At 41.6% G+C, this 13,226-nt stretch overlaps 1 protein-coding gene across 2 annotated transcripts in view; it reads left to right on the forward strand.

The window, feature by feature from the left end:
- The window catches only part of LOC129698888 (sperm-associated antigen 16 protein), a 705,663-nt gene that overhangs the window by 168,737 nt on the left and 523,700 nt on the right, over positions 1 to 13,226 (forward strand). For both annotated transcript variants that reach the window (XM_055638281.1, XM_055638282.1), the window contains exons 8-9: positions 10,588 to 10,705; positions 12,256 to 12,325. In XM_055638281.1, coding sequence (XP_055494256.1) covers positions 10,588 to 10,705; positions 12,256 to 12,325 — 188 coding nt within the window. The remainder of the gene's footprint in view (positions 1 to 10,587; positions 10,706 to 12,255; positions 12,326 to 13,226) is intronic.

The following is a 13,226-nucleotide window of genomic DNA, read 5'->3' on the forward strand; positions in this document are numbered from 1 at the left end:
TGCTAATATTAACGCCAAGAACCCTGAAGTTCTTAACTATTCCATTCAGCTCCTTCTACAACTTCTTCCAATTGTTCTTGGTTTTGAGATTTGAAGAAAACCCGCAAACCCTTTGCCAAGTGTTCCCACATCTATTGCTGTTTCAAAAATAACCTCTCATCACATGGTCATCTCTTTCTATATTCTTATATAATCCCTACCTCCCTGAAGCTTGGACCATCTTTTCTACCATTTAAATGTTTTCATAAAAATACATCAAGAATATTTAAAGAAAATTTGAGGATGGACATTCTTGCTATAGAGGGAGTGCAGCGTAGGTTTACAAGGTTAATTCTTGGGATAGCGGGACTGTCATATGCTAAGAGGACAGAAAGGGAACGGGTGGCCAATAGCCAGCAAAGCAGTAAGCAGGTAGTGCAGGAGTCCCCTGCGGTCATCTCCCTCCTAAACAGGTATACCATTTTGGATACTGTTGAGGGAGATTGCTCATCAGGGGAATGCAGCAGCATCCAAGTTCATGGCACCATGGGTGGCTCTGCGGCACGTGAGGGGGGGAAAAAGAGTGGAAGGGCAATAGTAATAGGGGATTCAATTGTCAGGGGAATAGATAGGCGTTTCTGCGGCCGCAAACGAGACTCCAGGATGGTATGTTGCCTGCCTGGTGCAAGGGTCAGGGATGTCACTGAACGGCTGCAGAACATTCTGGAGGGGGAGGGTGAACAGCCAGTTGTCGTGGTGCATATTGGCACCAACGATATAGGTAAAAAAAGGGATGAGGTCCTACAGGATGAATTTAGGGAGCTAGGAGATAAGCTTAAAAGTAGGACCTCCAAGGTAATAATCTCTGGATTACTACCAGTACCACGGGCCAGTCAGAGCAGAAATAGGAGGATATTGCAGATGAATATGTGGCTTGAAAAAATGGTGCAAGGGGGAGGGATTCAAATTTTTAGGGCATCGGAACCAGTTCTGGGGGAGGTGGGACCACTACAAACAGGACGGTCTGCACCTGGGCTGGAATGGAACCAATGTCCTTGGGGGAGTGTTTGCTAGTGCTGTCGGGGAGGATTTAAACTAATGTGGCAGGGGGATGGGTACAAGAGCAGAGAGGCAGGGGGGTGTAAAATGAGGGTAGAAGAAAGAGGTAGCAAGGTGAAAAGTAAAAGTGGCAGGCAGACAAAACCAGGGCAAAAATCAAAAAGGGCCACTTCTCAACATAATTGTATAAGGGGTAAGAGAGTTGTAAAAACAAGCCTGAAGGCTTTGTGTCTCAATGCAAGGAGTATTCGTAATAAGGTGGATGAGTTGAATGTGCAGATAGCCATTAATGATTATGATATAGTTGGGATCACGGAGACATGGCTCCAGGGTGACCAAGGCTGGGAGCTGAACATCCAGGGATATTCAATATTCAGGAGGGATAGAGAGAAAGGAAAAGGAGGTGGGGTAGTGTTGCTGGTTAGAGAGGAGATTAACGCAATGGAAAGGAAGGACATTAGTTTGGAGGATGTGGAATCGGTATGGGTAGAGCTGCGAAACACTAAGGGGCAGAAAACGCTGGTGGGTGTTGTGTACAGGCCACCTAACAGTAGTAGTGAAGTTGGAGATGGTATCAAACAGGAAATTAGAAATGCGTGCGACAAAGGCAAAGCAGTTATAATGGGTAACTTCAATCTACATATAGATTGGGTGAATCAAATTGGCAGGGGTGCTGAGGAAGAGGATTTCTTGGAATGAATGTGGGATAGTTATCTAAATCAACATGTAGAGGAACCAACGAGAGAGATGGTTATTTTAGACTGGGTATTGAGTAATGAGGAAGGGTTAGTTAGTAGTCTTGTTGTGCGTGGCCCCTTGGGCAAGAGTGACCATAATATTCTTCATTAGGATGGAGAGTGACATTGTTAATTCAGAAACAATGGTTTTGAACTTAAAGAAAGGTAACTTTGAGGGTATGAGACGTGAATTGGCCAAGATTGACTGGCAATTAATTCTAAAAGGGTTGACGGTGGATATGCAATGGAAGACATTTAAAGACTGCATGGATGAACTACAAAAATTGTTCATCCCAGTTTGGCAAAAGAATAAATCAGGGAAGGTAGTGCATCCGTGGATAACAAGGGAAATCAGGGATAGTATCAAAGCGAAGGATGATGCGTACAAATTAGCCAGAAAAAGCAGCATACCGGAGGACTGGGAGAAATTCAGAGACCAGCAGAGGAGGACGAAGGGCTTAATTAGGAAAGGAAAAATGGGTTATGAATGAAAACTGGGAGGGAACATAAAAACTGACTGCAAAAGTTTTTATAGATATGTGAAAAGAAAGAGATTAGTTAAAACAAATGTAGGTCCCTTGCAGTCAGAAACAGGTGAGTTGATCATGGGGAACAAGGATATGGCAGACCAATTGAATAACTACTTTGGTTCTGTCTTCACAAAGGAAGACATAAATAATCTGCCGGAAATAGCAGGGGCCCGCGGGTCAAAGGAGTTGGAGGAATTGAGTGAAATCCAGGTTAGCCGGGAAGTGGTGTTGGGTAAATTGAATGGATTAAAGGCCGATAAATCCCCAGGACCAGATAGGCTGCATCCCAGAGTACTTAAGGAAGTAGCTCCAGAAATAGTGGATGCATTAGTAATAATCTTTCAAAACTCTTTAGATTCTGGAGTAGTTCCAGAGGATTGGCGGGTAGCAAATGTAACCCCACTTTTTAAGAAGGGAGGGAGAGAGAAAACGGGGAATTACAGACCAGTTAGTCTAACATCGGTAGTGGGGAAACTGCTAGAGTCAGTTATTAAAGATGATATAGCAGCACATTTGGAAAGTAGTGAAATCATTGGACAAAGTCAGCATGGATTTACGAAAGGTAAAACATGTCTGACGAATCTTATAGAATTTTTCGAGGATGTAACTAAAAGCGTGGATCGGGGAGAACCAGTGGATGTGGTGTATCTGGACTTCCAGAAGGCTTTCGACAAGGTCCCACATAAGAGATTAGTATACAAACTTAAAGCACACGGCATTGGGGGTTCAGTATTGATGTGGATAGAGAACTGACTGGCAAACAGGAAGCAAAGAGTAGGAGTAAACGGGTCCTTTTCACAATGGCAGGCAGTGACTAGTGGGGTACTGCAAGGCTCAGTGCTGGGACCCCAGCTATTTACAATATATATTAATGATCTGGATGAGGGAACTGAAGGCAATATCTCCAGGTTTGCGGATGACACTAAGCTGGGGGGCAGTGTTAGCTGTGAGGAGGATGCTAGGAGACTGCAAGGTGACTTGGATAGGCTGGGTGAGTGGGCAGATGTTTGGCAAATGCAGTATAATGTGGATAAATGTGAGGTTATCCATTTTGGTGGCAAAAACGGGAAAGCAGACTATTATCTAAATGGTGGCCGATTGGGAAAGGGGGAGATGCAGCGAGACCTGGGTGTCATGGTACACCAGTCATTGAAGGTAGGCATGCAGGTGCAGCAGGCAGTAAAGAAAGCGAATGGTATGTTGGCTTTCATAGCAAAAGGATTTGAGTATGGGAGCAGGGAGGTTCTACTGCAGTTGTACAGGGTCTTGGTGAGACCACACCTGGAGTATTGCGTACAGTTTTGGTCTCCAAATCTGAGGAAGGACATTATTGCCATAGAGGGAGTGCAGAGAAGGTTCACCAGACTGATTCCTGGGATGTCAGGACTGTCTTATGAAGAAAGACTGGATTGACTTGGTTTATACTCTCTAGAATTTAGGAGATTGAGAGGGGATCTTATAGAAACTTACAAAATTCTTAAGGGGTTGGACAGGCTAGATGCAGGAAGATTGTTCCCGATGTTGGGGAAGTCCAGGACAAGGGGTCACAGCTTAAAGATAAGGGGGAAATCCTTTAAAACCGAGATGAGGAGAACTTTTTTCACACAGAGAGTGGTGAATCTCTGGAACTCTCTGCCACAGAGGGTAGTTGAGGCCAGTTCATTGGCTATATTTAAGAGGGAGTTAGATGCAGCCCTTGTGGCCAAGGGGATCAGAGGGTATGGAGAGAAGGCAGGTACGGGATACTGAGTTGGATGATCAGCCATGATCATATTGAATGGTGGTGCAGGCTCGAAGGGCCGAATGGCCTACTCCTGCACCTAATTTCTATGTTTCTATGCTGAGAGAATGGAGCGGCTGGGCTTGTATACTCTGGAATTGAGAAGGATGAGAAGGGATCTTATTGAAACGTATAGATTATGAAGGGTTTAGACACGTTAGAGGCAGGAAACATGTTCCCGATGTTGGTGGAGTCCAGAACCAGGGCCCACAATTTAAGAATAAGGAGTAAGCCATTTAGAACGGTGACGAGGAAACACTTTTTCACACAGAGAGTTGTGAGTCTATGGAATTCTCTGGCTCAGAGGGTGGTGGAGGCTGGTTCTCTGGATATTTTCGAGAGAGCTGGATAGGGCTCTTAAAGATAGTGGAGTCAGGGGATATGGGGAGAAGGCAGGAACGGGGTACTGATTGGGGATGATCAGCCATGATCACATTGAATGGCGGTGCTGGCTCAAAGGGCCGAATGGCCTACTCCTGCACCATTGTCTGTTGTCTATTGTCTAATTCATCCTAAAATTTAAAGACAACATATGTACAATTTCAATTAAAATGTTGGTGTAATATTTTCTGAAAGGAAGTATAGCTAATACAGGTGATCATTGTGTCATTGGACATTGGGGTATTATTTTCTTAGAAAATGGGCCATATAAATATTTGTAACTGAAAATTGCATCATATGTGCATGTATCAAGAAATATTTCGTTAAAAACTCTTCATTCATGTTTTTTAACATCAATTCTGTGAGTGAAATTTATTTTGCATCTGAAGTTTTTAGGCAGTTATTTGTGAATTGTGTAAGGGTGAAATTTTATTACTCAAAGGTTTCCTGTATTCCTATAATATTTTGATTAAGTAAAATTGGATTTCAACCTTGGTGAACGGTTATATAATAGTTAATATATCTTTACTTAGACTTAGTTCCTCCTACATGTTTGAGTGCTTTCACCATTCTGTTCGGTCATGTGCCACGATTTCCACCCTCGATAGTTTAGACTTGCAGGGGGCGAGTTCCATCTCTCATGCTGGTTTCCATTATAGTTTATGCTTGCTGTTTCCGTACCAGGTTAGGGTTGTACGGGGTAGGGGTGCTACCCCTACGCCCAACCCTGTTAATATATCACATACCAGTAAATAATATATTGTTCTATCTGTGAAGCAATTCTACTGAGGAATTACATAAAATAAAATACTATATTTGTTTTAAGAATTAGGACAATGTTTAATATTTCCAGCACAATGTATTTCACACAGTTGTGTTTTAGTCAAATGATTTAGCAAGTATCTTCAATCTATTAACAAGCATCATATTACACGACAAAGCATTATTTTAATAATTTGAGGCCCATTAATTGACAAGCGACAAAAAATATATAGGGATGGCAGAATTGAATCAAATAAAAGTATTTCACTTTTCTACTAATGATGAATGTACTAGCAGTTTTGGCCCCTATATCTGAGGAAGGATGTGCTGGCATTGGGGAGGGTCCAGAGGAGGTTTACGAGAATGATCATTGGAATGATTGGGTTAACATACGACGATCGTTTGAAGGCACTGGGCCTATGCTCGCTAGTGCATAGAAGGATGAGGGGGCATCTCATTGAAAATTACTGAATAGCGAAAAGCCTGGATCGAGTGAACATGGAGAGGATTTCTTTATAGTCGTAGAGTTATAAAGCATGGAAACATGCCCTTCGGCCCAACTTGCCCACACCGGCTGACATTTCCTAGCTACACTAGTCCCAGCTACATTAGTCCCACCTCCCTGCATTTGATCCATATCTCCAAACCTGTCCTATCCATGTACCTGTCTAACTGTATCTTAAACATTGGGATAGTTCCAGCCTCAACTACCTCCTCTGGCAGCTTGTTCCATACACCCACCATCCTTTGTGTGAAAAAGTTACCCCTCAGATTCCTATTAAATCCTTTCCCCTTCACCCTAAACCTATGTCCTCTGGCCCTTGATTCACCAACTCTGAACAAGAGACTCTGTGCATTGACCCAATCTATTCCTCCCATGATCTTATACACCTCTATAAGATCACCCCTTATCCTCCTGCACTCCATGGAATAGAGTCCAAGCCTACTCAACCTCTCCCGATAGCTCGGACACTCTTGTCCTGGCAACATCCTCGTAAATTTTCTCTGTACCCTTTCCAGCTTGACAACGTCTAGATCTGATGGGTCGAATGGCCTAGTTTTATTCCTGGAACTTATGAATGTAAAAGATGATGCTCTGTTTTGGTGAAATGTCTTGTCATGAAATGTATTTGTGCTGCTTTGGAAAAATCAAAAGGGTCAGTTTATTGTCACAGGTACCAATTAAGGTACAGTGAAATTTGAGTTGCCATACGGTCATACTAAGTGAAAAGCAACAAGACATACAACCACATAAAAGTTAACATAAATATCCATCACAGTGGATTCCACATTCCTCACTGTGATGATGGAAGGAAATAAAGTTCAATCTATTTCCTCTTTGTTATTGCGCGGTCATGGCAGTCAAACCATCCGCAGTTGGGGCGATCAAAGCCCCCACAGCCGACGATTGAAACCCACGTTGGGGTGATCGAAACTCCTGCGTCGGGGCGGTTGAAACTCTCTCCGTGGCATGGAACTCCCAAGTCGGCCTCTTCTTACCAGAGACTGTGGGCTTCACGGTTGGAGCTTCAATCCCCGGCAAAGGGATCGTAAGCTCCGCGATGTTAAAGTCCCGCAGACTCGTGCAGCTTGGAACGCCGGGTCGGTCTCCTGGAAAGGGCACCAACTCCATGATGTTAGGCCGCAGTGTGGATGGAGATACGGAAAATAATCACATCTCTGTCAAAGTCAGAGATTGGAAAAAAAAATCTATGAAAAGTAATTGTTTATTCTTTGTTTTCTCCTAACTTTAATTTTTTTTCTATTTCTTACCTTTTGAATTCCACAATGGCCACTTGGCATACAGGTATATGTGTTAGATGAGATTGGAGATGCCTTTATCTCAGAACAAAATCTGTTAATTTAAAATTGTAAAGTTGGGGAGAGAGGTTGGAACAATTGGGAATATTTTTTTATATAATGGTCTATTTTTAAAGGGTCTGCCTTATAGGTGGTTAAAGAGTGATCTCACACCCCCCACCACCCGTAGAATTCTGGATTAGTGGAGGGAATGAATAGGACACTAAAGAGTGTGGAAGTTAGTTATGACCTACAGTCCCACAGCAATGAATTAATTACATACGCACAGCAATTAAGCACAACCTTGTCAGTCTTGCATTCACAGGGGTTGAAAACGCAGAAGCCACTGCCAGTTGAACACAGACACAGTCCATACTACTGGGATCGGACAAAATTGGGACTATGTTGGAGGGGACTGTACCAGTTGCTACTACGACACCAACCGCCGTGAAGATTGAAGATTACTCCCATTGAAGATTGACTGTAAATGGAGGAGAACCAAGAAAGGACAATGGGGCTATTGACCCTACTTTTTATCCTGAAGTTGGCCCAGATGAGCTCGACTTGAGGAAACACCCCTGCACAAGACGTCCTGAGTAAGTTGACAACTGTCCTTACGTTTATAACACTGACCAAGATGGATCTTGAAGTAACCAGAAAAAGGTGGCAGCTTATCCCGGAGATATAGACCGAGCTGAAACAGATGAGAAATGTGATCACCAGTGCCCAGTCTGAAAATGACCATCTTGCTTCCATCACACAGCAGCTGAAGGAGAGCAATCAGTTGTGAAGTGGAAAAGCCTTGATTTTGGAGAGCAAATCGGTTACAGAACTGGATTGAGGTAAATCCCAGCTGGGATCAAAGTAAGGAGCTGAGTTGGGATGAATCAGACAACGTTGGCTTTGATGGAGAAGGAAGAAGAATGTTGGTTACATAGAAACATAGAAAATAGGTGCAGGAGTAGGCCATTCGGCCCTTCGATCATTCAATATGATCATGGCTGATCATCCAACTCAGTATCCTGTACCTCCCTTCTCTCCATACCTTCTGATCCCTTTAGCCACAATTGAATCAAGTCAGCTAAGTTTGGAAACATTAATTAAGCAGGAACCCAGTTAAGACAAAGTCCAATGTCTGCAATGGGGTAGAGGAGAATTAGGCAGAATCCTAGAAATTGGAAGGGCTGTTCAGAACTCTGATAACAGAGAGCCACAGTTACATCCTGGACGGGCATTCAAGTCGCAGCGTTGTTTCGAATGAGGGTCAGTGCCCATCCAGTAGAAATAAGGACTCAATGGAGGAAGTTCTGGATAGTTCAATAACCCTTTCACCTCGGAATGGAACAGTGACTGAAAATGGTGAGGGTGATAATGTTGCGAAGCATCAACCTGTCCCAGTATTAGCAAACTTCCAGCCTTGTACATACAGTGGAGCCACTTCGTGGTCAGTGGATGTGGACAACTCGGAATCCCCATTGAAAAAGGATATGTTCTTGTGCTCAGACCTTGAATATACAGAGTGCTCTTGGGAAAAAGTTCAGGTACAAGATGCAACTCAACCATTAAATGGGGAAACAAAACCCAGTTAACTGCAATGAAGCAACTTGTTCTATAAGAAATGATGTTGTGGATGGATTGGAGTCCAGTGATCTTTCTGAAAGGTATTTATCAAGTGAAGATAACAGAGAAACAAAAGTTAAGAATGGCTCTTCAGATGAGTCTTTTCAACCATATTGGAAGAAGAAGAGTAAGTTACCTGTTAAGAAGTGCAATATTACGGATGTGAAGAAACAATCTGGACAAAAACGTGGCCGGAAACCAAAGTCAAACTTGGAAAGAGAAGATTTCCCCACCGTGTATTGATGTCAGTATAAGGGTTGCTGTGCTGTTTACAGAGGAGTTGATGGACTTAAGAAACATATAAAAGAGCAACATGAAGTGCGTGAAAGACCTTGCCCCACCCAGGAGGTAACAAGGTGTTTGTGATTAATCGCTACCTGCAGTGCTATGTAAAGCTGATCCGTATAGAAGAAAGAACATTTTTACAGATCAGGAGGAAGTGTAAAGCCTTTGGTCACAACTTCGGAAAGACAAATCACATTTGGTCAATTTTGAAGCGTTTTGAGCTCTATCATATGAACAAGGGTCTAGAGCGAGAGAAGCTGAACATTTTGAAACAGATGGACCTCTTGAAAGGGATTAAGCCTAACAAAATCCAGGAAGACAATGACTCAGACCTGGTGGGTAATCAGTGTGATGACAATCAGGACATTGATGAGGATGGCAATGATGGCGTTTCTGATGAGAAGGCCAATTGCTGTTTTGTTCTCAACCCTGACCAGATCGATGCCGATGGTGACAGCAGAGGAGACAACTGCAAGGGCGACTTTGACAACAACATCCCAGATATCTATGACATGTGCCCCGAGAACAGCGCCATCAGTGAGACTGACATGAGGGAATTCCAAAGAGGACGATGCAGATTGTTCCTAACTGGGTAGTGCGCAACAAGGGCAGGGAGTTACTGCAGACCGCCAACTCTGACCCTGGCCTTGCTGTCGGATTTGAGGAGTTCAACGCCATCAACTTCGGTGGCACCATCTACATCAACACAGACTGCAATCTACGCTGGCTTTGTCTTTGGCTTCTAGTTCAGCAGCCGCTTCTACATGGTGATGTGGAAGCAGGCCACCTAAACCTACTGGGAGGAGAAGCTGTCCAAACCCACGAATACACTAGCATCTAGATCAAGGTGATGAACCCCACCACAGGACGAGAGGGAAGAGAGCACCTCACCTGTGCAACGATCTATGAAGACACCGGCAACACCTTCGGACAGGTGTGAACTTTATGGTACAACCCCAATATCAGCTGAAAGGATTCACACCGCCTAAAGGTGGCACCTGATCCATTGACCCTAAACAAGCTTCATGAGGATGGTTGTCAAAGAAGAGAGTGAGAACTGGTTGCCATATCTTTGGTTTGATGGACTTTGGGGTACTGTGATACATTATGGCGCTATCATTCAGCTAATCATTGCTCTAATACTTGCGACCATTGTGTGTACCTACCGAGGACTGTGAATGTTATCATGTTTGATAAAAAGGAGGGAATGAAAGAGCTAATAGTCAAATCTAATAGCCAAATCTAAAATTGAGTCGTTCTTCTACAAAAGCATGGACTAGTGGAACAAAAGAATGGCTCGGTTACCTTCAACGTTTGTTGCTATCTGCTTTTTAAAAAACGATCTTTCACAAAAGGACAGAGAGACTGTTGGTGAGGCAACCACTGCTGGTGGCGCCACCCGGTGTTATAATAATAACAGTTCCTTACAGATCTGTGACAGTTTTCAGGAAAATCTTGGCTATTATTCTACAGTTATCTTAAAGTACATAAAACACTGCCTTATTTTTGTTTTGTTTTTTTCAGAGTTCATCGGGCATTTTAGAAACTGCCCGAAAGTTGAGGACACCTCTGGGCATTTATGAAAACTTTCTTTCAGTACTTTCAGGGGAACTGAAAATTATTTTGTGATCTTGATCTGCTTGTGATTTTTTAGGCTTAAGAAGCACTATGCAATGTTCGAACCTACCCTAAGGAAGATCACAGAGAAATATAATACTGCATTGAAACATAAAATGCTGACAAGCTTGGAAAAAGACAGAGCTCTTATGCAGGTAATTTCAGATCTGATTTCATACAATCAATAGAAGTTAAGCTCTAAATTATAGATACATAATTCAAAAGCTTACTACTCTTGCAACACTTTCATTTATACTTACAAAGCATTCAAGTAAAAATCTCAATAAAACAATTTTATATGTGGCAATTATATTAGAATCTATTAAAGAGGAATTGTTAGATACAAATGAGTCACATTGAAAGGTGAATATATAATTTCAAATTTGTTCCACTTAGAAACTGATAATGTTCCAGGGATATTGAGTGTTTAGAAAAGATGCTGGTTTTTGGTCATACAAGCAAAGGACAACATAAACATAAATTAATTTATCAACTTTAATTGCGATGGCAGATGGTTAACTCTGATTATGTCCCACATCTCTCGTAGGGTAGACCTTAGACTTTGGAGCTGTCAGTCTGATAACATGCGTTGGTGAGAGAGCAGCCCTCGCACTTGCCATCATTAACTCCAGATGGCAAAGTTTTGTATCGTTAAGTTGAAAATGGGTGTTATGGAGTCAAAACCTTTTGCCCTCTAATTTGCGGGAAAAAAATTGTGAGCATTCACTTTACCTTGCTGTCATGATCTTATACACCCCAATAATTCACCCTCGGTCTCCTATGCTCCAAAGAAAAAAGTGCCAGTCTATCTAACCTCTCCCTATAACTGAAGCTTATCATAGATAGAAGGTGTCTATTCGGTTCATTGAGAATATGCTAGCTCCCAGCAGAGCAATTCTCTTCAGACAACTCCCTTTGATTTTCTTACAATCTATTCTCTCTCATATGCTAATTAACTTCCCTACATCCAGATCTCCTGCACATAGCTGGTCTTGCATTTTGCAGTAGCCAGTTAATCTACCAGCACATATTTTAGACGTGGGAGTAACCTTGAGGAATCCCTCACATTTGCAGGGAGAATGTGCAAACTGCATAGACAGCACCTGAGATCACAATCAGAAACAAGAATTGTTCAAACTGAAGCAACAGCACAGGCTTCTGCACTTCTGTATTGCCCATGGGAGGTGGAAAATGGGGATAAAGGAAATTAATTATAGAAAGGGGTGTAGTGAGATAACTTAGTTCTTGGGAATCAATATTAGATAAACCAATGACTTGGGTGAAGAAATGTTGGGTTGAGGATGACATTACATTGGTTGATGCAATAAATTCCATTGATAGGTTCAAGAAGCTTAAGATGCATAGGTTATTTAAGGGAGCTGCCAGCACCACAGCCAGAGGATTTATGTTAGTAAATCTCACTTTGAAAATGTACCTAGATGATAGTCTAAGTAATCACATTTAAACATCAGCCCCATGAGCTGAATCATTCAGGTTTAAGCTGAAGTATGATTTTATATTCTCTGCATTAGAATACTTAAGACCAGTGTCAGTTATTTTTTAATGTCCCTTTTATCAATAACATATTGTCAATAGCCCTTGAATATATTGTCAATAATTTTGAAGGAACACTGTAAACTACTCCTGCATCAACATTTGAGGACATGGAATTTTATTTTAATTCTATTTAAATATTTATTTACAGGTATCAAGTTTACAAACCACCCTGCGTAGCATGGAGAATGGATGTGATGCGTCAGTTGCTGCTAACTCAGGTACTAATTAAGTGGGTGAGAATTTATTGTGAAATAGCCTGTTCAGGTAGAATGCACCCTTAATGCTGACTATCAGTTCCTTGTTTTAGGAAAAATTATGTGTTGCGATCAGGTGTATAATATTCGTCAAAATTATAATTTATTTGATAAACAGGAGGCAATAGCTTGAGAAAATGTCTTAATAGTAATATTTTGTAGGACAGCACTGAAAGTTATGATTAGAATTCACAGTTGATTGTAGATGAAACCTGATTTAACAAGATGTAGAATAGGACCTAGCAATTTTGTTCTCAAAATATTAATTCAATTCTCATTTTTATTGCTTAATTCAGCAAACAAAATAAATTGGGTATTTGTTTGCAAATAATATCAGGGTTCAGCTACTTATATTTAAATCACGTCATTTTAAAATGATCTGTATTAATTTACCACAGAATTCATATGTCTGAAATCAAAGCACAGTAATAATATATTCTTTTAAATATTTTTTTTTGAGTGAACAAGTGTTTCATTTAATGAGATTATTTATTCTCCTATGTGCCTACATCCTGAGTACTATACGGAGGCCTGTATATAATTCCCATCAGGGTATTTTTAGGATTCTACATCTTCTGATCCTGTCTATATCTATTAATTCCGAATTCACAATTCTTAAGAGTATTTACAGGGATGTTGGGTATCCTTGTTTTATGCACTGATCCAGAGTATACATGCTGTTCCCTTAGGAACATGACAATGAGGGTAAAAGTGAGCGGAAAGTACATTCTGGACAAAGTGGTATCCGTTTTTCAAGATGAATACAATTTTACACAATTTTAGCTCTTAGGGAATGGAAACTCTTGAATGGAGGTAATAAACAGTACACAGTTGGATATATGCTATTTTGCTAGGACATGGTGAT

This window comes from Leucoraja erinacea, chromosome 7 (assembly GCF_028641065.1).
Source record: "Leucoraja erinacea ecotype New England chromosome 7, Leri_hhj_1, whole genome shotgun sequence".
NCBI classification, from domain to species: domain Eukaryota; kingdom Metazoa; phylum Chordata; class Chondrichthyes; order Rajiformes; family Rajidae; genus Leucoraja; species Leucoraja erinaceus.